The sequence below is a fragment of the Anomaloglossus baeobatrachus genome, chromosome 9 (assembly GCF_048569485.1).
Source record: "Anomaloglossus baeobatrachus isolate aAnoBae1 chromosome 9, aAnoBae1.hap1, whole genome shotgun sequence".
Lineage (NCBI taxonomy): Eukaryota > Metazoa > Chordata > Amphibia > Anura > Aromobatidae > Anomaloglossus > Anomaloglossus baeobatrachus.
In genome coordinates this window covers 226527338-226553798 of record NC_134361.1, presented here as the reverse complement: position 1 = coordinate 226553798, position 26461 = coordinate 226527338, and the positions used below count along the sequence as shown (strand labels likewise).

Sequence of the window (26461 nt, the reverse complement as noted above, 5' to 3'; positions counted from 1 at the left end):
CCCTCACTCTCCCACTCTTTCTCTTCCACTCTCCCTCTCACCACTGATATCATATTACCTCACACATGAGCTTCTTATACTAAGAATATACTTCATTGACTATAGCAACCAATCACAGCTCCTTGACCTGTAACAAAATAGAAGCACACCTGTGATTGGTTGCTATAGGCCACCTGATAAATATCCAGGGTAACTGTCAAAACAGCCAATATATTACCTCAAACATCCAAACAGATTCTGTGTATGCATCTTTTTCTGTCTGTATGCCTCTTTGTGTGTGTCTTTCTGTGTGTGCGTCACTTTCTGTGTGTGCATCTTTCTATGTGTCTATGTGTCTCTTTCGGTGTGTGTGTGTGTGTGTCTTTCTCTTTCTGTGTTTCTGTCTCTTTCTCTGTGTGAGTGTGTCTCTTTCTCTGTATCTGTGTGGGTCTCTGTGTTTGTGTGTGTGTGTGTCTCTTTGTGTGTGTGTGTGTGTGTGTGTGTGTGTCTTTCTGTGTATGTCTCTTTCTGTGTTTGTGGGTCTCTGTGTTTGTGTGGGTCTTTGTGTGTGTGTGTGTGTGTGTTTGTCTCTGTGTGTGTGTCTCTTTCTCTGTTCATAATAGGAGTCTATAATAACAGATCATTTCTCAGCTCCGTTGACTTTAATGTAAGCAGGTTTTTTGGCAAATAACTGTAAAGCTCGGGGTTACATTTTCACCTCAAAACATAGTCTATGACGTTCCCTGAGTCACATGGGGTATCTGTGCAAAAGTTCGTGATTGTAAATGTGACGGTGCGGATTCCTTTAGCGGACACACATACACACACACATACGTACACTCACCTTTATATATTAGATATCCGAGAATATGAAGGTCACCTGTTGTCTTCTCCTTCCAGCGTGGGCTTTTCATCATGGAAAAGGAGCAATTTTCCATCCAGCCTATAAAGAAGAAACATTTGCAGGAACCATGGAACGTTCATATTATTTTTCGAGTTGGGAATGAATCCAAGGAAACTAAAGGTACAATAATCCAGGCACAGTGATGATTTAGATCGGTGGTCTACAACCTGTGGTTCTCCAATCATTGAAGAATCACAAGCCGGTGGTGGTGAGGATCTACTGTAGTGCTGAATCAACTGAGGTTGGAGACCACCAATTTAGACCATATCTGGTTCTAGAATATTATTTCTCATCCCCTTCTAGAGTCACTAAAAGCTCCTCGTGTTCATCGGCTACAGAAGAGAGCTGTCCTTGGTGTGAAACATTTGGAGCTTCTAGTGGTTGTGGGTCATGACGTCTACCAGTTCCACCAGGAGGACACGGAAAGATATGTTCTGACCAACCTCAATATTGTACGTATGTATGTTTCATTTTGCGTTGTTGACTTCGTTGACCCAGTCTTGCTTTAGTTCAGTTAGTATTTTTGAGAAAGCAGCCATTCAATTCTCTAGAAACCTATGAGATCACATTGATCGAGAAGGACCAACGCTCAACACTCAATATTATCCATCGGGTCGTCAAAGGTTCAAGATCATTGACATCTCAACCCAGTTGCTTCCCTTCTTTCATGTGTGCTACATGAGTGAATGTGGGTTTGTTAATTTTGTTAATGCCTTTTTGACTATTTTATCTTAGATTTAGTTGGCCCCAACCCATCAGTGACACAGGGTCCACTTTTCAACTATAAATACAGGGGTGAACCTAGAGGGAGGTGATGGTGCTATGAGCAAAGGACGGGACCAAATTTGTGGCAATAAACCACTTTGACTTGGCCAGGATATTTAGAAAGCCAATGTGATGAACTACTAGGTGTCACCAGATGCAACTAGTAACGGGGAAGTCAAACAAACCAGAGGTCAGGAGCCAGGAGGTCATGTATGGAACACAGGGATGAAGCACAGCCAAGGTCAGAGCACAAGCTGAAGGTCAGAAGCAAGGAAGTCACTTAAGGCACACTGGGAGAAATCGGAGCCGAGGTCAGGGTACAAACTAGAGGTCAGAAGCCAGGAAGTCACGTAAGGTACACTGGGGAAAAGCGGAGCCGATGTCAGGGTACAAGCTGAAGGTCAGGAGCTGGGGAACAACGTCAGAGTCAGGGACACAGGGAGGAGAGGGTTAACAACCGTATCGGGGTAGGAGGACAAGATAAAAAAAAAAATACAGGAGCCAGAGCACTTACTGCAGGCAGGAACTATGACTTTCGGTGTTCCAGGTGAGGTTGCTCCCTAATGAAGCAGAGCAATCACTCGAAACGAGGCACCTTGAGGGAGGCCCCTCTCAACACCAGCGCCGGAACCGAAGAGGGAGCCACCCATCCACCAGTGCAAAATACAAAATAGAACATCTGCTCTGCTGGAGAGCAGAGCATCACGGATAAGAACCATGACAGCCTAGTTGAAGCTCAGATATATGATACTTCTCGTGATGATACTACATTTCAAGTTAAGTGCCACCATATTATTGTGATGTTGAGCTTTTATCTGTTGCTTTGTAGGGAGCAGAGTTACTAAGAGATGTCTCGCTCGGTGCCACACTCCGTGTCCATCTGGTGAAAATGATCATTCTGACAGAGCCAGAGGTAATGAGGTCTTGTCTACACATGACATTGTGTAGATGTTCCTGGACACCAGTTTCTGTTGCCTACTATTGGACCAGATCCACTGACCTGCTCATATCTACTCATATCTGCTCATATCATATCTGGTCAAGCCAAAACCCACCTAGAATCGAAAAGCGAGCATTTGGTGCTGGCACTGTAGATTATAAAACTATCAGGATAAAGATGTTTAACCATGTTTGTTCCATTTTTTTCATCAGGCTGGTATCCAGGTCAGTACCAACCTCATGTCCTCCTTGATGAGCGTCTGTGAGTGGAGTAGAACCCTAAATCCTCTCAGTGACTCTGACCCTCAACACGCTGATCTGGTCCTTTATATCACCAGGTATAAATATAGCTTAAAAATGGCCTTGCTCCTGGTCCAATCTCTGGTTCCTAGTACTGTATCCTACCACCAGTCCATGTAGACCTCTTGTAATGATGACTTTCAGGACCTTTCCTATGAGTGATGGTAGAAGTAATAGAGTAAAAATCTAGCCTGTACAATTAAGGCAAATACAGCTGCACATTGAAATACTATACTAGATAAACACTGAATATCAGAAATTTGGAACTGCATTACTGCCAAAGAAACTAGAGTCCCAACAACGGGATACGCCATGTCGCTGGCTGTTGCTTGAATTGTATGGACTGGTTCCTTCAGCATGTACCTATTCACATTTGTCTGTTTCTTGGATATGCTGGTCAGTTTTTTAATATTTAAAGTTCTAGCTTGGTTAAGTTCCAGTGAATCTACTCTACCACCAGTCTCATGTGGACATCTTTTTATGGCCTTCAGAAATCTTCCCATTAGTGATCTCACGAGAAAGAGTAGAGTCTTAGCTTAGTTATGTTCCAGTGAATCCTCTCTACCACCAGTCCATGTGGACATCATTTTATGGCCTTCAGAAATCTTCCCATTAGTGATGGCTGAGGAGGAGGGTGGAGTCTTAGCTCGGTTATGTTCCTGGGAGTCAACTCTACCACCAGTCCAAGTGGACATCTTGTTATGGCCTTCAGAAACCTTCCCATGAGTGATCGCATGAGAAAGAGAGTAGAGTCTTAGCTTAGTTATGTTCAAGAGAATCTTCTCTATGACCAGTCCATGTGGACATCTTTTTATGGCCTTCAGAAATCTTCCCATTAGTGATGGCTGAGGAGGAGGGTGGAGTCTTATCTCGGTTATGTTCCTGGGACTCTACTCTACCACCAGTCCATGTGGACATCTTGTTATGGCCTTCAGAAATTTTCCCATTAGTGATCTCATGAGAAAGAGTAGAGTCTTAGCTTAGTTATGTTCCAGTGAATCTTCTCTACCACCAGTCCATGTGGACATCTTGTTATGGCCTTCAGAAATCTTCCCATGAGTGATCGCATGAGAAAGAGAGTAGAGTCTTAGCTTAGTTATGTTCCAGTGAATCTTCTCTACCACCAGTCCATGTGGACATCATTTTATGGCCTTCAGAAATCTTCCCATTAGTGATGGCTGAGGAGGAGGGTGGAGTCTTAGCTCGGTTATGTTCCTGGGAGTCTACTCTACCACCAGCCACCAGTCCAAGTGGACATCTTGTTATGGCCTTCAGAAACCTTCCCATGAGTGATCGCATGAGAAAGAGAGTAGAGTCTTAGCTTAGTTATGTTCAAGTGAATCTTCTCTACCACCAGTCCATGTGGATATCTTTTTATGGCCTTCAGAAATCTTCCCATTAGTGATTGCATGAGAAGAGAGTAGAGTCTTAGCTTGGTTATGTTCCTGGAACTCTACCCTACCATCCATCCATGTGGACATCTTATGGGCTTCAGGACTTTTCCCATGTGTGATGGTATAAATAAGAGAGTAAATTCCAAGCTTGGATATGTTCCTGGTTCCATCTCCAATTCCCTGGACTCTACTTTACCACAAGTCCATGCGAATGTCTTGTTATGGCCTTCAGAAATCTTTCCTTGTTGATGACATGAAGAAGAGGCTAGAATATTCGCTCAGCTTTGTCCTTGGTTTCACCTTGTGGTTTCTGGAACTGTACTCAACCACCAGCCGATGTGGACATCTTGTAATTGCCATCTTCCTATGATTTATGGTATGGAGAAGAGGTCAACTTCCAAACTAAGCCCATGTGGACATCTTGTAATGGCCATCTTCCTATGATTTATGGTATGGAGAAGAGGTTAACTTCCAAACTCAGCCAATGTAGACATTTTGTCATGGCCCTCTTGTAGAGGTTACAATTTTGGTGTATATTTTCCGGTGTAAAAAATATGCAATTCGATCAGGTCCACATAGAAGTACCATGCTGTGCAAATTTTGGATAGGAAAACTCATAAACTAATATATAATCTCCTTTTAAAGGTTTGACCTTGAGTTACCTGATGGAAACAAGCAAGTACGTGGGGTCACCCAGTTAGGAGGTGCCTGTTCCTCCTCTTGGAGTTGCGTCATCACTGAAGACACGGGGTTTGATCTGGGCATCACCATAGCCCACGAAATTGGACACAGGTGAAAAATGGGCAGCGGATTCATACACAAGATGTATATCCATGGACCTATGCAGTTCTATATTTAGTAGTCTGACTTTTTGTGCTTCTCTTGATATTTTATTCTCTTCCCTGCAGTTTTGGAATAAATCATGATGGGACAGGAAACAGCTGCAGTGGCGGTGGGAAAATCATGGCCGTGGAGGGAAGCCACAACAGTGTCCACCTGACATGGTCGGATTGTAGTAGGGACCAGTTCCTTCAATTTCTCAGGTATCCAGAGCGTCATCATTATGTGGTTCTTATTCTTTATTTTTTATATAGCAACACTGTCCCCATTGGGGCTCACAATCTAGAGTCCCTATCTGTATGTCTTTGGAGTGTGGGAGGAAACCGGAGAACCCGGAGGAAACCCACGCAAAAATGAGGAGAACATACAAACTCCTTGCAGATGTTGTCCTTGGTGGGATTTGAACCCAGGACCCCAGCGCTGCAAGACTGCAGTGCTAACCACTGAGCCGCCACAAGACTGCAGTGCTGACCACTGAGGCACCACAAGGCTGCAGTGCTAACCACTGAGCCACCACAAGACTGCAGTGCTAACCACTGAGCCACCACAAGACTGCAGTGCTAACCACTGAACCACCACAAGACTGCAGTGCTAACCACTGAGCCACCACAAGACTGAAGTGCTAACCACTGAGCCACCACAAGACTGCAGCGCTAACCACTGAGCCACCACAAGACTGCAGCGCTAACCACTGAGCCACCACAAGACTGCAGTGCTGACCACTGAGCCACCACAAGACTGCAGTGCTAACCACTGAGCCACGACAAGACTGCAGTGCTAACCACTGAGCCACCACAAGACTGCAGTGCTAACCACTGAGACACCACAAGACTGCAGTGCTAACCACTGAGCCACCGTGCTGCCTGTGGTTTTACATAGGACTGCGTCATATTATCAGAGAAGTATCGTAATACCCCACTATTATCATACACAACAGAAATCATCTCTGATTTATCTAAATTACTTTCCTTCTTTATAACTGTTTATTTGCTTGCAGCAGTGACCAGGCCGGCTGCATTGATGACCTGCCAGCACTAGAAAGCAGCATCCCTGGCTGGAAGCCTGGCCTGTATTACGGAGCAGACGAGCAATGTAAAATTGCATTCGGGAGCTCAGCCTTGGCCTGCACGTTTTCCCATAATGATCTGGTAGGAAGAGATTTATTACTTTGGCAAACAACTGCTTTAACTGCTCCATTATGAAAAAAACCAACAAAACGACAACTTTTAGAAAAAAAAATCTCCTACCGTTTAGTGTATATGGCTCCTGTGTAGGGCTATAAGTGTGACGCCCTGGACTAGCCAGGTAGTCACAGATGATCAACCCCCCGCACTACACCTGTCCCCCAAAAAGGTGTCATCAGCCAACCATTAAAACCTAGTCACCTCCCTCAGCGCTTGATGGACACACCAGGGGGTGGAGCCAGGCGGTTGGCCACGTCCAACGAGGAGTTCAGAGGGCCTGAGGCAGGCAGTTTAGTCAGTTGGGAGTTGAGTTGAGAGTGGAGTGGAGTGAAGGAGTCTGACAGGTGCTGGGGTCGGAGCCCGGGCACCTTTGGCTAGGAAGCAAACGGTGGCCTTAGCCTGCAGGAGTCAGGAAGACGGCTCGGTGGAACCGTGCTGGACCGGGACAGGGTAGTGGCCGCCGGTACCGACCCGGGGAACCGACTCGGAAACCGGAGCACACAGGGGGGTACTCAGACCCTGAAACGAGGTCCAGAATCCACTGGACTGAGTTAATTAACTGATTGGTCCTTTCCCACCCAAGTCCCGACTGAAAACAACAGCCCAACGAGGGGGATAGATAGCCACCGCACAGGCAGAGAGATCCCACGGGCCAGCGTCTGTGGGCAAAAGGGCCGGGCTGCGGACTCCCGTCGCTGAAGCGCAGGCAGCCCAAATACACAACATGGTGCAGGAGAAAGGCCAAGACCACCAAACCGGGTGGGGGACCAGACGCAGCCGGCTGCAGGCACCGACCACCATCAACTTGGTTTACCAGAGACTTGTGTGTGTCAATAACAGTGAGTACAACAGTGCCATCCGGCCGCGCACCGCCCTGCACCGCCCAGCTATCCCCAACGGGCCCCAGGGCCACCATCCCTGCCCACGGAGGGGTTAACATCTTGCTGCACTACCATCTCCCCCAGGTGCCTTGTAACTGCAGCGGTGGTGTCTACCTTCACCACATCCCATGGGTGGCGTCACGAACTGAAGCGCGGCTCCGGCCGTGCACCTACCTAACCCCCCACCAAAAGCGCCAGCATCCCCTTTCACAGCGAAGTGACCCCAGGTCCGGAGGCGCTCGAGCCACCCACCAACGAGCCCAGATCCGAGCGGCTCGGCTGCAGCCAAGCGCGGGGCGGTACATGAGTCTCCATGGTTACAGACTACAAAACCTCTTGTGTAGTCAGATCCCGCAGCTATGTGTTACTCAGTGTGTAGCTCGCTGCTGGGTGGGCAACACGTCTATACTCCTGGAGAGTTCATGGAAAAAAACTGACAGCTGTCATGTGATGTTCGGTTGCAAACTCCTTAGGTGTCACGGCGGCATCAGGCTTTTTTTTTTACACCGCAGTCTGCCAAGCAACCTGATGTATCCTTGTTGTCCAGCCAGAGCCGGGCATCGGCTGTTTCATGTCCACTATTCCTCAGTGCTGCTGACCTGGGGAACTCTGCTAGGAGCTCAGGTTGCTAATTACCAATCTCAACGGTCTCCTTCCTGTATAAGGTACTGGATCCTGCTACTCAGTGCCGATTATAGCTCCGGCTTGTACAGCGATTCCGGTCTTTTGTAGTGATCCAATATTGGTGATCTGTGGTGTGCTTATTGTGCGGTGTGGAAGCTTCCCGGATGTCTGTTTACTTCCTCCCTTTTATGTCATTATCCCCTGTGCACGTAGTGTCGCTCCTTTGTGTTTGATTGCTGTGTGTACGAGTTTTGTTTTTTCCCCTGTCCGTGTTTAGTTGTTCGGTCTCGGCTCACCCCTGGGTTGGATGGAGTGGAGGGGAATTACGCCAGGGCTTGAACAGGAGTTAGGGTCATGATGGCGACTCAGACCTCGCGACCATCAAATGTACCTCTGAGCTGAGGAACGGTGCAGGGTCCCCAGTCTGAGGTCAGCCTTGATGCTCTTTTCCAGTCAATCCATCCCACGTGACAACCTTGCTGAATATCGTTTTGCGTCTTTTCTGCATCTTTTAACATTTATCTGTACCACTAGTTTAATAAATTGTAATCTGTTGGTGTCATCTCCTGGGAGCCCGTGCTTACAAGCAGCTTTTGCTAAAAACATGCGCGGTCTGACAGAAGTATGGGATATCTATGCTATTTCAGGAGACTCCGAGATCATCCTAGTGGGTAAGTTTCAAGATTTCCTTGTATTTCTGTTTCTTGTAGGACACCTGTAGTGTCCTCTCCTGTCACATCAATCAACATGACCGGACCAGCTGCAACCGTCTTCTAGTCCCATTGCTTGACGGCACCGAGTGTGGAGAGAACAAGGTAAGCTTGAGTGAGTGTGTAACTAGTGAGACAAGGCGATCTAATGATCTATGTTCTTTGCTCAGTGGTGTCATAAGGGTCGCTGTACGTCTCTGGCGGAGCTGAATCCGGTATCAGTGGTGCATGGAGTCTGGTCTAGTTGGAGCAGTTTTACTTCTTGTTCCCGCACTTGCGGAGGGGGAGTAATTGTCAGGAAACGTCAATGCAACAACCCAAGGTAACACACTAGTTGAAGGGGTTTTCTGATTTTTTTTTCTCCATCCAAAAAGGTGTCAGTAGATTCCATCCGCTGCAATTTGTGCAGTCAGACACCTTGGATCCGAATGGTTTAGGATACGCTACTGTAACGCCTGCCTGGATCCACAGACTCAGACGTGCTGTAATGGACAGGATAGAGGAAAGCCGCTCACAAAGCAGGACCTCGAGAACCTGAAACCCTTTAACCCCTATACAGGGATTTGGAATTACACAGGGCCCTGGAGATCACTACCTGTGGAAGGCTGCAGTCCAAGAGAGTGGTCGTCAGGCAAGGTCAAACCAGGAATAGCAGAACAGGGACAGAATCACGCAGGCAAGGACGTAATCAGAAAACAAAGCATAGGTCAAATCCAGATCGGGCAGCGAGGTACATAAAGAGCAGGCAGAAGGGTAGTCAGAAAACACGCAGAAGTCACCACACAGGAATCACAAAACAAAACAGGGCGGGACAGGAACCAGGAATACAGAACTATCTCTGGCAGAGGTCAGCAGACAGGAGGGGAGATAAGAAGGGTCTGGTGTCTTCCTATTGGTTGTAGCTGAATGATGGTAACTTCAGCTGGAAGATACACGCCACCTACAGTCAGCCAGTGGTACTGCAGGTCCCAGGGAAACCCAGCTTAGTGGATGAGCGGAGCCACTGGCACGACTCCTCTCCCATCCCTAGCACCATCCACAGCGGGAACACGGCGTTGCCTGGTGATCGGAGCAGAAGCCGCAGGAGCAGACTCCAGTGGGGACATGACAGCTACAAGGAAGCAGCATTGTAACTCTCGCAGCTGGTGTATAGACAGAGTGGGATTAGTGGACCCCCTGGCACATAGGGGATCCGGGCTTACCTTTTTATTGGAAGGGGCTTAGCTAAGCGCTCACCGCGAGGTAGATGACAGGTACCATTCCCAGGGCAGTGACCAGGACTGTGGGAGCTGACCCCTAGGATAAGAGACTAACTCGGTTATGGACACAGATGCAGGCAGGTACAGGTGGGATGACCGAGGCAGACAGGGAGTCGGGTACAGACAGGTATGTTGGGCACGGCAGTGACAGATAGATATAGAAAGACAGGTACAGGTGACGGACACAGGGATAACAAGGCCTGACAACTAGCTAGACAGACAGGACACTGACTAACTGAAGGTGTTGCATAGGCACTTCCCCCAATGGGAGGGTGCCTTAAATACATAGCACCGGCATTTCCTGGAAATAGCGTGCCAGCCCTTTAAAAGGAGCGCCTGCCAATGCGCAGATGCAAGCCCTAAGCACACTCCCAGGAGACCTGGGCTGCGTGCACAGGCCCCGGGAGGGAAGGAGGTAGCAGCACATGTGAATGATCGGGGGAGTGCGGGGGAGAACATGATCCGGTCAGCGTGGTGAGTAAATCGGCGTCCCTCCAGGGACGCCAGCACTATAAGCATCCACTAGGCTTTAGAAGTTGGTCTGAGCTTACAAATCCCACCAATGTGATCTGAGACACATCAGAAGATATTTGGATTAATTTGCCATTTAATGACTATTATAGTACCTCCCTTTGGATTACAATGGCACATCTGACCCCGCAGACAATCAGCAATGGCCAACAATCTTGTGTATTGCATTATTGTGGCGCCCCTGATGCTTCAGTCGCCACAGGGTATTGTATCTGACTTAAGATGCAATGCTCATCCCGGGTAACAAAAAGGTTAACCACTGGTTTTCACTTACACAATACACTTAGGTGGTTTCCAGCCAGCCAGTAGTTACACAACACAGGTGGGCACCATAGTAATGGGTTTTTCCCCAAGACTGGTGTGTGATCAGAAAGGTGGGGGCTGCCTGGGAAGTGAGCAAACACACTTAGTTTCAATTCAGAACGAGTTTTATCTCAGAACAGTTTGGAGCAGGAGAGAGAACAGCTTGAGGCAGAGAAGCGCAAGGCCTCTGGGGGGATGCTGAATGGCTCCCCCCAGAGGGGCCGACCGGGTACCGGGCAGACTGAGAGAGAAGCAGGAGACGACCGGGTGGAGCTATGAGACAGAGGAGCAACTCGGTAGCTGGAGGGTGAGCCCCAACAGCCCCTTGGGGACTGGAACAACACAGAGTGCAGAAACCCTAGGGTAGAACATACTACACGTTGGACTACCAAAATCTGCTGGGAAGGGGGATTTCACGTCTCATTGCCCACCACCAAAAGTCCCGGGGCACCAGCAGCATATAGAGACGGGAGCCACGGCCATGATCGAGTCAATAACAAGTTTTGCGCTGCCTGCGTACGGGATGGCAACTAACGCCAAGGACACTGGGGTCCCCAAGTAGCTTCACGCCACGGGGATCCACACTACAAGGAGAAAGGTCTCACATGCTTCACAACAACGGTGGTGACCTCTGATTCATCTGGGATCGGCTGGGGCCCATCACGGCGATAACCGGTACTCTGCGGGCACAGCACGCGAACTGTGAGTAAAACACCTGGAACCGCGGCCCCTGTGTGAGACTCTGATTTGCCAGCGCCGCCGTCCCGCGCTTCAGCGCCAATGGCCCTTCCGCCGTTGCCACCGTCCTCCCCGGGGCTCGCTCCACCTGTGGGAAGCTGGATTATCTGAGCTGCGGTAACATCAGCCCTGGAGGAGAGCGGCATCTCACAGCGGCGGCTAATCCCTGGCTGCGCACCACGGATGGCGCTGCAAAGCAAACTCCCACCCCCCTTGGACTCTCTTTGCCTGTAGCCGACGGGGCCACAGAGCCAGGTCAGGCCATTCACAGCAACCCCACAAAACCATTTACTTGAATGGGTCCCTGATGCAGTAGTCGGTACTGAATAGATGTAGCTGTGCCCGAAAAACTTAGAAAAAGCAAACATCTTTGAGCTTTCCCCCGCAAACTTTGGGTAACGTTACATTGTACACCATGGTTCATGTCTATTCTTTGAATTTTGGACTTTCTCTTCCCGTAGACCTGCATTTGGTGGCCGCATCTGCGAAGGTCCGAATCTTCAGGCAGAAATGTGTAATACACAGGTAGAGTACAGGATATCTAGAGTCGTCTACCAGTGGCCATCCACCCATCAGGTCACATTGGAAGTAGTAGCCAAACAACAGCTGGAGAACCTCAGGTTGGAGACCACTGCTGTATGTATTTATTTCTTTTTCAGGCCTGTGATGCAACCCAACTGGGGTTTATGACCGAGCAATGCGCTGCCACTGATGACAAGCCGCTTTTCCTTTCTCAAGGTCAACCCTCATTCTACCGCTGGACGTCGGTGGCTGGGTTTGCACATGGTGAGTGGGATGATTTTTAAGGTCTTTACTGTAATACATAAATGCGTAGTGGTGCATATCTTAACATTATCACTAGTAAACAGATTTATGGCCACGTGTGTCAAGTCCGCAGGTTACATCTCGTGTTGGAGTGGATTTACTTTCAGTTGATGCTGAAAGGTTTAAGGGCTCTTTCCCTTCCGGCTGTGATTACTCATAGCCTTATCACAGCTGCAGCATTTTGTCATCACGCCCTTCAGCTATATTTACCCACTCCTGGCTTTACTCCATGCCGGTGATAGAATTTCTATACTGACCACTTTGAAGGAGCCAGTCTCTAGAGAAGCTGAGATGTTGTTTTAGTTGCAGCTTAGAAGTCTCCTGTTGAAGAAACTTCAGATTGCTATTTGTTGTGTCTTTCCCCATCCATTTGTCTTACCTTTCTCTTGTTATCTTATTGTAGTAGTGGGACTAGTGTCTTGCTGCCTTACTAACTATTCAGGAATAGCTAAGGCACGTGACGGCGCATGGGGGGGATGGCCTGTCTAGGCATGATAGGGAGAGCCACAGGTTCTTGTTAGGTGGTGAACCCTCTCCCTATCACCAGGGCCTTCCTTGACATCTCCCCTGGTTTTCCTTCTGTGTCTCCCTCTTGTGATACCACGTCGCTGCACAGCTCCACATCAGAACTAATGTCCAGTACTACAATCCATGATTTCCTATGATAATCTATGTGGCCCACATTCCCAAGCAATTGACCATCTTAAAGGCGACCTGTCAAGGTGATTTTACTGAGAAACTAGTGGTATGGCTGCATAGGTCTCTGTATAACAATAAGAATGATACCTGTTTTGTATGAATCCGATGCGCCAACACTGAGAAATGAAGCTTTGAAGTCCAGTGAAAATTATGAAGGAAGTGCATCAGGAGGCGTGTCAATGTAACCAATGAATTGGAGGCGTGTCTCGGTCCAAGTGCACTTCCTGATTAATCTGCATATGGGTTTCAAAGGTTGATTTCTCAGCGCTGGCACCACAGGTTTCTACAAAACAGGTCTCATTGTGATTGCTGCACTAGGACCTATACAGCCATCTCAGTTGCTTGGGTAGTAAAATCATCCAGTGAGGTTCCCTTTAAGTGCATAGTGACCAAAACAGTTTGTCTAAATCAGGAATGGTCCTTGTTGTTCCTCAGGTAACACATTGTGCCAGCACATGTGCCGTGCTCAGGGGCAGAACTTTATGGTGAAACGTGGCGACACTTTTATGGATGGTACACGGTGTGAGCTAACTGGCGAGGCAGATGACGTTTTCAAACTGTGCATAGCTGGACAATGCAAGGTGAGAACCAAAGTGTCTAAACCTCTACTGTAGGCAGCTCTGTTGTCATACCGTGTGTCACGGGGTCCTTCTCTGATATCACACAATCAACAGAGCGAGAGATGATTTAACAATTCAATGATTCTTTATTCCAAGCAAATCAGAAAGTCCATAAAATAATCCACCACCAAGAGGGTAAAATCGTCCAGTAATGGGATAAATGTCCCGGGGATCAGTCACAATCCTCCAACAGTCCTTTTCCAGGGAAATTGGGGTTTCTCACAGTCTCTGTGGGGTGTCAGCTTCTCTCTCAGAGGATCAATCTTACTCCTTCTCTCTTGTCTTTCTCAGCTAGAATGAATAATCCCCCCCAGGAAAGCAGAGAGTTTAGGTGGATTCCAGGCCCCCTTCCCCCAGACTTAAGCTGGTGTCACACTAAACGACAGCGACAACGACGTCGCTGTTACGTCACCATTTTCGGTGACGTAACAGCGACCTTGTAAGTCGCTGTTATGATCGCTGCTTAGCTGTCAAACACAGCAGAAGCAGCGATCATAAGGTCGCTGTGCTACATGTTCAGAGAGCAGGGAGCCGCGCTTAGCGCTGGCTCCTTGCTCTCCTGCAGCACACATCGGGTTAATTAACCCGATGTGTGCTGCAGCTACATGTCACAGTTCAGAGAGCAGGGAGCCGCGCTTAGCGCTGGCTCCTTGCTCTCCTGCAGCACACATCGGGTTAATTAACCCGATGTGTGCTGCAGCTACATGTCACAGTGCAGAGAGCAGGGAGCCGCGCGCACTGCTTAGCGCTGGCTCCTTGCTCTCCTTGCTACAGTATACATCGGGTTAATTACCCGATGTATACTGCAGCCACATGTCACAGTGCAGGAGCCGGCACTGGCAGCAAGAGCGGAGGCCGGTAACCAGCGTAAACATCGGGTAACCAGGGAAAGGTCTTCCCTTGGTTACCCGATGTTTACGCTGGTTACAGCTTACCGCAGCTGCCAGTGCCGGCTCCTGATCGCTTCATTTCGTCGCTCTCTCGCTGTCACACACAGCGATGTGTGTGTCACAGCGGGAGAGTGACGACCAAAAAATGAAGCTGGACATTCAGCAACGACCGGCGACCTCACAGCAGGGGCCAGGTCGTTGCTGGATGTCACACACAGCGACAGCGACGGGACGTCGCTGCAACGTCACAGAAAATGGTGACGTAGCAGCGACGTCGTTGTCGTCGTCGTTATGTGTGACACCAGCTTTAGGTACAAAAGCACTGCAGGGGGTGATTAACCTGCAAACAGGACAATGTACACACAAGGAATACACAGAATGGACAGAGCACCACACCTAGAATACGAACCTACACAAAATGATACACAACCCACAATATCACACCATCGCACTGTGTTATTGCATTGCAAGGTAAAATCTTTTAGAATACCATATAGACCTACTACAGGAGTAGGTGGGAAGCGATTCTTCTGAAATTGCCCTGTGTGTAATACAGGTGTCTTGCTCAGGTCTTTGGCTGTGACGGAGTCATGGATTCTGGGTTGGTGATGGACCAATGCCGGGTATGTGATGGAGACAATGGCACGTGCAGTAGAGTCAGTGGGACCTTCGGTGAAGGGATAGCTGGCGGTGAGTGACAAAAAATCTACTACATAATGTCACATGTTTTTGTATAAGTCATAACCACCTCTTTAACAGCCCCAATAGCACCCTTGGGGCTACCTGTATAGTACATAAACTATTGTCCTAGTTTGGATTTGTTGACATAATTCTACAATTTGTTGTGTTGCAGCGTATGTGACCTTTCTCACAATTCCTGCCGGCTCCATGACCATACAAGTGACTAACCGAAAACCTCTTTTCACACATTTGGGTAAGTGAAGGAGTTCCATAATTTTGGGATGAAAGTGATGCCAAAATGCTTGAAAAATAAACAGTGATGTGACAGTACAGAGATAATACACACAGTGATGTAACAGGTATTATGGCAGATGGACACGTCATGTAGGGGAGATATGTATCACAGAGGTGGTTATCCTCTGTGATGTAAGCCCGGTGTAACGCTCACCACCAGGGGGCGCAGGTACACTGGAATGGTGTAGAGTTCCTAGGTGAAGTGAAGCGCTTTCCCGCTAGGGGTCACTAGCACCAAGGCGGGGACGCTCTGCAGAGTAGTCAATCAACCCGAGTGTCAGAAGCCGGGAGGTCACGACAGTACAGAAGAGCAAGAGATGAAGAGGTTACGTGCAAGCCGGTGGTCTGTAAGCCAGGAAGTAGCCTCAGACACACAAAGGGAGCAGAGCCGTGGTCTGAGGACAAGCCGGAGTCGGAAGCCAAAAGGACACAAAAATACAGAGGAAAGAGCGAGGCCTGGGTCACAAAACAGGTCATGGGTCAGGGAGACAGGGAGAACAGACAATTACGAGAGGGACGGAGGTCAGGGAATGGGATGGAAGGTAACGGGACAAGATCAGAATAACTTATAAAAACCAGAAGCGTACACTGCAGAGCAGGAACTATCACTGGCGGGGATCCGGGTGAAACAGTTCCAAGATAAGGCAGAGCGATCACCCGCAACGAGGCAAGAACGAATAGGCCCGTCCCACTGATCCTGAACCCGGAGAATACAGACAACAAGAAAACACCTAGGACACAATGGTTCTGCACAGAGCAGAGCCATAAGTGAACCATGACACCTGGAAGTCATATCCACTATGTATAATATTGAGAGGGTTATCAGGGCTGACAAGGGCCAGGTTCATGAGAAGCCAGAGAGGTGGGTGGCACTGGCTGCCACATATCCTCACCCCAGGGCGTGGTATGGTGGAAATAAGGAAGTCCAGGTGGATTCATCAGGTGTCAGTGTGTGGAGGTAGCAAGTCCTCCTGTGTGAAGTCTCATTGTTTGGACGTGTATGCTGGTCTAATACTGAAGTGCCAGTGTTAAGACTGTGGACCATTTCCCTGCCAATAAAGGCTGTTTATTTTCCTTGCATGTGGCTATGCAGTTTTAATAAAAACAACCTAGATGGTTCTCCTTCCGTGCTTACCTCAAACGTCGCCGAGTGAGCCGTATCCCTACACACAGTACAGGGATAATACACACAGTGATGTCACAATGTCACTTGCAGATGTAATGAACACACAATATCACAATGCGGTAATCGATTTACTGTATATAGCTATGCAGTGCACTAATGCAGCAGAGAAGAGCTAAGGAATACAGCAGTAATAACTATGGGGCTCTTAATTAAGCTTAGAATGGGGCCACATTAAAATTTCATTTGCCCAAACTCATCCCTAACTGCACCGTATGAGTGTAGATGGGTAGATCCCCTACGTTGCTGTGCCCCATAGCAGCTGCAACTACTACCCTGGCAGTTACGCCCATGTGTTGTGGTTTAGAAGGAGTGCGTCACGATTCACCTGTGGTTCTGCTCCTTGCAGAGCCATTGGGTTTTGGCTATTGCTCGGTTGTTTGTATTTCCTGGGTCCTTGCCGGTGGGCAGGGCTGGTAGTAATCACCTTGCTTTATCTTTGGGCTGCTTCCACTGGAAATTCACTAGTGATAGTTCTTGTTCTGCAGGGTGCGCTTTTGGTTCCCGTGAATTCTCCCTGTCCACCGCGCCGTCCATATTGTCTGTGCTCCCTGACTTCCTGACCCTCCGCTTGTCTTGTTTCCTCAGTCCCGCTTCCCCCCTTTGTACTGACATTCCCCTTTGGCTTCTGACCCCGGCTTGCTCTCTGACTACGGTTCTGATCTCCATCTGTATCTGATGTTACCTCCCGGCTACTGACCTTAGGCTTCCACATGACTTCGGCTCCTCTTCCTCCTTTGTACTGACGTGACCTCCTGGCTCTGACTCTCGGCGTGTACGACCATTCTGCTACCTCCCAGTCTAGGTACTGGTGACATCTAGTGGGCAGACACCGTATTACACCTAGGAGCTCTACATCTCGCCTATGTACCTGCGCCCCCTGGTGGTTGTGAATAGTAGCTCCTATTATCCTTTTTAGCTTTTTCTCAACTTTTCGAAAGGAGATTTAGATGTTCATACATTACGGTGATCGACATCAAGGATATATGGGGTTTGACCTCGGGTAAAAAGCCCAAACTACTGGAGTCTTCAACTACTTTTCGACTCTTGTACAGCTGTAAAGGAAAACGCGGAGTATATTGTAGCCGGAAAGAAAAGTATCTCCATGAATGTCACCCATCCTTCAATGTTGGAAGATGAACAGATGAAGTACAGACTGTTTCTTACTCCTGAGAAGCTTCCTCATCAGGAAAAGATCAGTATTGATGGTCCAACAACATCCGAGATAGAGATACAGGTATTATTCCACATGATATGGAAATTATTCGATTGGATATTAGTGTTGGCTTGTTTTTAGAGATGAGCAAAAAGCTTTGCACTAAACAGGTCCGGCGTCCATTTATATACTACATGGCAGCTGCACCAGAGCTCTGAGAACTTCTTTGGTCAATACTTGAATTCTGACCTCCTGAGCGCCTCTTGCAATTATTTAGCCCTCACAATTTCAAGACGTTGCACCACGACACGGTGGAGAACAGGGGACAGGGGCTCCTAGTCTGGCCCTCTGGCTATGGGACAATAGCTATTGCTAATCCCAAGGTTACCCGTGATGGTGAGGATATCTGGGCCACTTTCCTTGCCCTGCTCCTCACCAGCCTTAATCTTATACCCCCCAAGCCCTGGGGAGGGCTGGGGCAGGAGTGATAAAGCCAACAGAAATAGACAAACAGGGGAAACCAAATCTCTATTTCATGGTGCACACAAACACAGAGGTATAAGACACAAAAAGCTTATGAGGAAAATAAGAGCAGGGAGAAAACCACGGAACTCCACAACTACTGCACGCACAAAGTAATTCAATCACCAGCAGGACTTAGATACAACCGCACACAGACCGGTTTAGCAAAAGCTATAGTCGGCATGTGAAGATAGGCTCCACCAACTTAAAAAGGCAGGGAGTGACTTTGATAGGTCTGCCACAACATGTGATCCAAGAGGTAACCAACAGGCAAGCAGAAATTAACTCTTATAAGCCAGATCACTATTGAGAACACAGCAGGTCAACTCCTGAGCCTGTCTGTGTAACTCATAAGCACCAAAGGAGGCATAGTGTGGCGTGTCAAATTCTGCAGGGTGGACAGCATCACTCGGTGAGTTTAGAGCCAAACACCGTGTGATAGTTAGGACACTTTGGAGGACTTGTAATTGCAAGAGGCACCCAAAATCTGAGCCAAGAAAGTATGCACTGTCCTCGTCCAGCTAGTATGGAGTATCTGAATAGATGACAGACCAAGATAGTGTGAATTTTTTTGCTCATCACTATTTATTTTTATAGGTTTACAGAATATATGGTCCAGAATATGGAGAGAGTACAAGTCCTGACATTAGATACAGCTATTATGTTCCTAAGAAAGACCATTCTTACTCATGGATGTCAGTACGTGGACCGTGCTCAGCAACTTGCGGTGGCGGTATGACTATTAATCCATACTGTATAAAAGTCCTATCAGTTTCTGCATTTTATAGCCAATGGTAATGAATTGTACTCCTTCTTCCTTTTAGGTGTACAGATGGTAACCCAAGAATGCTTTTACCATATGCTCCAAGAGATGGTTGAATCCAAATTATGTAATGATTCTAACTTTATCAGACCTGCTAAGGAACGCTGCGGAGACGATCCGTGCCCTCCAAGGTATTAATGCGGAGACCTCTGAAGCCTTCTCTGGGCCATAATTAGTCATGTTGACTTTTTCTTCATTTCTAGGTGGGATGTGAAGGTATCTTCCCCCTGTACGGTTTCCTGTGGAGGTGGCATCGTGCTGAGGACAGTGCACTGTGTCCAAAAGCAAAATGATATGGAGGCAATAGTATCTGATCGGTACTGCGGCCACACACCTAGACCTGAGGCCTTCACTACCTGTAATCCTCAGGCCTGTCCTGCAAGGTATTGCTATGAAATTACAAGCTATGCATTAATGAGGACTGATTTTTCAGGACTGCTATGGTTGCATCAACTGCATGTCATGGTTCTGATCCGTGGTGCTCTGCTCTCCAGTAGAACCGGTGTTCAGTTTTGTATTTTGCGCTGGTGGATGGGTGGTTCCCGTCCTCGGTCCCTGTGCTGGTGTTGGGAGGGGCCTCTCTCCAGGCGTCTCGTTCTGGGTGATTGCTCTGCTTTATTAGGGAGCGACCTCACCCGGAAGGCCACCAGCCGTAGTTCCTGCCTGCAGTAAGTGCTCTGGCTCCCGTTTCTGCTTTGATCTTGTGCTCCTACCCCGAACCTTTTGTTACCCCTCTCTGTTGTGTCCCTGACTCTGACATTGTTCCCAGGCTCCTCACCTCCGGCTTGTACCCAGACCTCGGCTCTGCTTTTCCCCAGTGTACCTTACTTGACTTCTTGGCTTCTGACCTCCGGCTGGTACCCAGACCTCGGCTCTGCTTTTCCCCAGCGTATCTTACGTGACTTCCTGGCTTCTGACCTCTGGCTTGTACCCAGACCTCGGCTCTGCTTTTCCCCAGTGTACCTTACGTGACTTCCTGGCTTCTGACCTCTGGCTTGTACCCAGACCTCGGCTCTGCTTTTCCCCAGTGTACCTTACGTGACTTCCTGGCTTCTGACCTCCGGCTTGTACCCTGACCTCGGCTCTGCTTCCCCCCAGTGTACCTTACGTGACTTCCTGGCTTTTGACCTCTGGCTTGTTCTCTGACCTTGGCTTTGCTTCATCCCTGTGTTCCATATGTGACCTCCTGGCTCCTGACCTCCAGTTTGTTTGTCTTCCCCGTCGCTAGTTGCATCTGGTGACACCTAGTGTTAGTTCATCACACTGCATGATCTTTTTAGGAAAGGTTGGCCAAACACAGAAGATTTTAGCACAACCGGTTCACTATCTTACACACAAAGAACCACCCAAAAAAAAGGTGGTAAAAAGGATAGGACATGTTGAATTTTAACTCCCAAGCTTGACCCCATTTAAGTCTAAGCGACCTGGCCTTAAGTGTTATAAAATGGTGTTAGTAAGGGCTAGGCAGCTGCAAAACGAAGCAGGACAATTATACTTAACGGGTGTCCGCCTGGCTGTAACACTGTTTACGGGTCCGCTCATTAAATCTCATGAATATTCACTGCTTCCGCCGTCCACCCTCTGTGACAGCCTCTGTAATTGGTTGCAGTCAAACTAGCTGCTTGGTTCCCCGAAGTGGAGTGCAAAAATAAATAAATAATTGGAAAAAAAGGTCTAGGGTCATAGTTTGATATCCAACGCCGATAAAGCAGACAGCTGGAGGCTCTGCTACATCCTGAGGTCGCAGTGCACAGTCACATTAGAAAACGTGACCAATCACTGCGGCCTCCCAGACAAACTGACGGAGCTGAAGAATATGGTTACTTTGGGAGATAAAGTCTTTTTCTCTTTTTAGGTGGGAAGTGTCGGAGCCCGGTCCTTGCTCAGCGGTCTGTGGCTCAGGTCTGGCAGAGCGTAACGTTTCTTGCCTGCGGTCACAATTTGGTTTGAAAGTGGTAGTAGATGACTCCAATTGCGAAGGGCAGGAGAGGCCGACAACCCTGGTCCCGTGTGTGGTCAGCGTATGTCCCGTCGGCTGGGATAGAGTAAGTATCATGTCCAGCTGAGGCTCAACAAAAAATGCTAAATTACACTGAATAGATTTGGATGTTGGTTGTGTTCTTGCCATAGATCATATCTTCTGTAAATAAAGATTCCAACGGCAGGAAGAGGACAAACGTGTATGTGTGGAGTCCAGTCCAGGGCGAGTGCTCCGTCACGTGTGGTACCGGTAAGTAGTCCTGGATTTGGTGACATTAGCCTTGGCTCAATCAACAATTCGTAATTAGAGACTGAGCCTTAAGTTAACGACTAGGAACTAAAAGTCTATCAGTGACAAGTTCTGCTGGGGTTGGTAAAGTCTTCATCACTATCCGGGATCCTATGTAGACTGTGGAAATACGAGGGAGTAAAGCCTAAGTACCATCAGCTGTCATGGTTCCTATGTGCGGAGCATCTTGTGCTCTGTTATCTTCTGCCTTGCTCTGCTGCAGAGCCGGTACTTGCCTGTTCCGTTGTGCAGAGCGTTTTGCAGGTTTAGGTGCTCCTGTGGATGGGTTGTTTCTCAGCACTGGGAGGGGCTTTCTCAGATGCTCCTCGTTTCGGGTGATTGCTCTGCTTCTTTAGGGAGTATGCTCGCCGGAACATCGCCAGTCGTACTTCCTGGTTCTGCAGTAAGTGCTCCTGGCTCTCGTTTATGTACAGTTATTTGATCTTGACTTCTCGACCCTGGACTATAGTTGACTCTGCTCTGCTCACAACCCCTGAGTTTCTCGTACTCTCCTGGCTTCTGACCTCGGACCCTCTCCAGATCATGTCTCCTTCAGCTCCCTGCATCTTACACGTACTCTCCTGGTATTCCGACCTTCGGCTTGTATCTTGATATCGTCTCTGTCTGCTCCCTGAATCTTCACGTACTCTCCTGATATTCCGACCTTCGGCTTGTATCTTGATATCGTCTCCTCCTGCTCCCTGCATCTTACACGTACTCTCCTGGTATTCCGACCTTCGGCTTGTATCTTGATATCGTCTCTGTCTGCTCCCTGCATCTTACACATACGCTCCTGGTATTCCGACCTTCGGCTTGTATCTTGATATTGTCTCTGTCTGCTCCCTGCATCTTACACGTACTCTCCTGGTATTCCGACCTTCGGCTTGTATCTTGATATCGTCTCTGTCTGCTCCCTGAATCTTCACGTACTCTCCTGATATTCCGACCTTCGGCTTGTATCTTGATATCGTCTCCTCCTGCTCCCTGCATCTTACACGTACTCTCCTGGTATTCCGACCTTCGGCTTGTATCTTGATATCGTCTCTGTCTGCTCCCTGCATCTTACACATACGCTCCTGGTATTCCGACCTTCGGCTTGTATCTTGATATCGTCTCTGTCTGCTCCCTGCATCTTACACGTACTCTCCTGGTATTCCGACCTTCGGCTTGTATCTTGATATCGTCTCTGTCTGCTCCCTGAATCTTCACGTACTCTCCTGATATTCCGACCTTCGGCTTGTATCTTGATATCGTCTCCTCCTGCTCCCTGCATCTTACACGTACTCTCCTGGTATTCCGACCTTCGGCTTGTATCTTGATATCGTCTCTGTCTGCTCCCTGCATCTTACACATACGCTCCTGGTATTCCGACCTTCGGCTTGTATCTTGATATCGTCTCTGTCTGCTCCCTGCATCTTACACGTACTCTCCTGGTATTCCGACCTTCGGCTTGTATCTTGATATCGTCTCTGTCTGCTCCCTGCATCTTACACATACGCTCCTGGTATTCCGACCTTCGGCTTGTATCTTGGTATCGTCTCTGTCTGCTCCCTGCATCTTACACGTACTCTCCTGGTATTACCGACCTTCGGCTTGTATCTTGATATCGTCTCTGTCTGCTCCCTGCATCTTACACGTACTCTCCTGGTATTCCGACCTTCGGCTTGTATCTTGATATCGTCTCTGTCTGCTCCCTGCATCTTACACGTACTCTCCTGGTATTCCGACCTTCGTCTTGTATCTTGATATCGTCTCTGTCTGCTCCCTGCATCTTACACGTACTCTCCTGGTATTACCGACCTTCGGCTTGTATCTTGATATCGTCTCTGTCTGCTCCCTGCATCTTACACATACTCTCCTGGTATTCCGACCTTCGGCTTGTATCTTGATATCGTCTCTGCCTGCTCCCTGCATCTTACATGTACTCTCCTGGTATTCCGACCTTCGGCTTGTATCTTGATATCGTCTCTGTCTGCTCCCTGCATCTTACACGTACTCTCCTGGTATTCCGACCTTCGGCTTGTATCTTGATATCGTCTCTGTCTGCTCCCTGCATCTTACACGTACTCTCCTGGTATTCCGACCTTCGGCTTGTATCTTGATATCGTCTCTGTCTGCTCCCTGCATCTTACACGTACTCTCCTGGTATTCCGACCTTCGGCTTGTATCTTGATATCGTCTCTGTCTGCTCCCTGCATCTTACACATACGCTCCTGGTATTCCGACCTTCGGCTTGTATCTTGATATCGTCTCTGTCTGCTCCCTGCATCTTACACGTACTCTCCTGGTATTCCGACCTTCGGCTTGTATCTTGATATCGTCTCTGTCTGCTCCCTGCATCTTACACGTACTCTCCTGGTATTCCGACCTTCGTCTTGTATCTTGATATCGTCTCTGTCTGCTCCCTGCATCTTACACATACTCTCCTGGTATTCCGACCTTCGGCTTGTATCTTGATATCGTCTCTGTCTGCTCCCTGCATCTTACACGTACTCTCCTGGTATTACCGACCTTCGGCTTGTATCTTGATATCGTCTCTGTCTGCTCCCTGCATCTTACACGTACTCTCCTGGTATTCCGACCTTCGGCTTGTATCTTGATATCGTCTCTGTCTGCTCCCTGCATCCTGTTGTGTCTTCCTGGTTTTTGACCCCGTCTTGCTTTGACTACCTCTCCATTCAATCTACACGCAAGTAGTACTTAGCGCCATCTACCACATAGTATCCAGCATCACACAGCTACATTAAAGTACATTTTTACATTTGGACAGATGTATAATCCTATGTAATAATTATTTTATGTATTCCTTAGGTAGTTCAGAGAGTCGCTATATTTGTGTTGATTTTTATGCCAAAGAGGAGACATCGGAGGAGAACTGTAACCAAACATTGAAGCCGGAGACGCAGCAGAAGCCATGTCAGCCCCAAAGTTGTCCTCCAGAGTAATGAAATCCAATGTATTTTCCTATTATTTTGCGGTTTCTAACTATATTACTCATTATGTCAAAAAAAGGATAGGGCACAGGAAGGTAACTACTGGCCTCGGAGAATTGGTACAAATGTTTGTGGTGGCAGGACTTGTCTGGGAATTGTCACCTGACACTTCTCCGTAGAGTTCTGACCCTATTGTAATAGTAGTGACCTGTATACTGAATACACCGGCGTTCCCACATAAATATACACAGCTGGAAGAAATGACGCACTGCCTGCCATTGTGCGTGATCAATGAAAACTATATAGAACCAAAAACAAATTGCGCTTGTATATAAGTAACTAAGAATAAAGACAAAGAACCATGAAGTGCGGAGCTCTCAGAGTCATTTAATATCGATCAAAGTAATACCTTGCTGCTAAAGGGGTCGTCAAGGATTGTGATGAAAGTCTCCAATTACTCTATGTGACTGCAGACTTATAAATCCTGACAGCGCGCAGAGCACTTGCAAATTGTACACTTCCGGACACATACCTACTAGACATGATCAGCTTTCCTCAGTGCCCTTCTATTGAGAGAGGACGAGCACGTCTAGTCGGCACGTGACCACAAGTATGTGATTCGCATACTTCCGGACACATACCTATTAGATGTGATCGGCTTCTCTCAGTGCCCTTCTATTGAGAGAGGACGAGCACGTCTAGTCGGCACGTGACCACAAGTATGTGATTTGCAATATTCTGGACACATACCTACTAGACGTGATTGGCTTCTCTCAGTGCCCTTCTATTGAGAGAGGACGAGCACGTCTAGTCGGCACGTGACCACAAGTATGTGATTTGCATACTTCCGGACACATACCTACTAGACATGATCGGCTTCCCTCAGTGCCCTTTTATTGAGAGAGGACGAGCACGTCTAGTCGGCACGTGACCACAAGTATGTGATTTGCATACTTCCGGACACATACCTACTAGACATGATCGGCTTCCCTCAGTGCCCTTTTATTGAGAGAGGACGAGCACGTCTAGTCGGCACGTGACCACAAGTATGTGATTTGCATACTTCCGGACACATACCTACTAGACATGATCGGCTTCCCTCAGTGCCCTTTTATTGAGAGAGGACGAGCACATCTAGTTGGCATGTGACTACAAGTACAGTATGTGATTTGCATACTTCCGGACACATACCTACTAGACATGATTGGCTTCCCTCAGTGCCCTTCTATTGATAGAGGACAAGCATGTCTAGTCGGCACGTGACTGCAAGTATGTGATTTGCAATATTCTGGACACATACCTACTAGACGTCATCGGCTTTGCTCGGTGCCCTTCTATTGAGAGAGGACGAGCACGACTAGTTTGCACGTGACCACATGTGATTTGCATACTTTCGGACACATACCTATTAGATGTGATAGGCTTCATTCACTGTCCTCCTATTGAGAGACAACAAGCACATCTAGTTGGCACATGACCGCAAGTATGTGATTTGCATACTTCCGGACACATACCTACTAGATGTGATAGGCTTCACTCAGTGCCCTTCTATTGAAAAAGGATGAGCATATCTAGTTGGCACGTGACCACAAGTATGTGATTTGCATACTTCCGGACACATACCTACTAGACATGATCGGCTTCCCTCAGTGCCCTTCTATTGACAGAGGAAAAGCATGTCTAGTCGGCACGTGACTGCAAGTATGCGATTTGCAAAATTCTGAACACATACCTACTAGACGTGATCGGCTTTGCTCGGTGCCCTTCTATTGAGAGAGGACGAGCACGACTAGTTGGCACGTGACCACATGTGATTTGCATACTTCCGGACACATACCTACTAGACATGATCAGTTTCCCTCAGTGCCCTTCTATTGAAAGAGGAAAAGTATGTCTAGTTGGCAAGTGACTGCAAGTATGTGATTTGCACACTTCTGGACACATACCTACTAGATGTGATCAGCTTCTCTCAGTGCCCGTCTATTGAGAGAGGACAAGCACATCTAGTTGGCACGAGACTACAAGTATGCAATTTGCCCGCTCTCATGGGCAATATCGGAGAGAGTGTGCATTGCACACAGTCAAGATTCAGACGTTTCCACTCAAATAGAGTGACTGCAGACTTTCATCCAAAGCCTGGGCAACCCCTTTAAACATTCCACCTAAAACAGTACTGGAGATATGATCCTAACTGTGTGCAAGATATTCTACAGGA

General features: G+C 48.0%; 1 protein-coding gene across 1 annotated transcript in view; it reads left to right on the top strand.

The window, feature by feature from the left end:
* ADAMTS13 (ADAM metallopeptidase with thrombospondin type 1 motif 13) overlaps positions 1-26461 on the top strand; it is a 44975-nt gene that overhangs the window by 7416 nt on the left and 11098 nt on the right. Inside the window, exons 5-25 of the mRNA XM_075324676.1 lie at positions 880-1003; positions 1187-1335; positions 2478-2561; positions 2801-2925; positions 4927-5073; positions 5190-5324; positions 6119-6269; positions 8521-8625; positions 8691-8842; positions 11813-11876; positions 12011-12137; positions 13311-13456; positions 14955-15075; positions 15239-15319; positions 17599-17780; positions 18819-18954; positions 19046-19175; positions 19248-19427; positions 20900-21089; positions 21175-21274; positions 24125-24254. Of these exons, the coding sequence (XP_075180791.1) occupies positions 880-1003; positions 1187-1335; positions 2478-2561; positions 2801-2925; positions 4927-5073; positions 5190-5324; positions 6119-6269; positions 8521-8625; positions 8691-8842; positions 11813-11876; positions 12011-12137; positions 13311-13456; positions 14955-15075; positions 15239-15319; positions 17599-17780; positions 18819-18954; positions 19046-19175; positions 19248-19427; positions 20900-21089; positions 21175-21274; positions 24125-24254 (2759 nt within the window). The remainder of the gene's footprint in view (positions 1-879; positions 1004-1186; positions 1336-2477; positions 2562-2800; positions 2926-4926; positions 5074-5189; positions 5325-6118; positions 6270-8520; positions 8626-8690; positions 8843-11812; positions 11877-12010; positions 12138-13310; positions 13457-14954; positions 15076-15238; positions 15320-17598; positions 17781-18818; positions 18955-19045; positions 19176-19247; positions 19428-20899; positions 21090-21174; positions 21275-24124; positions 24255-26461) is intronic.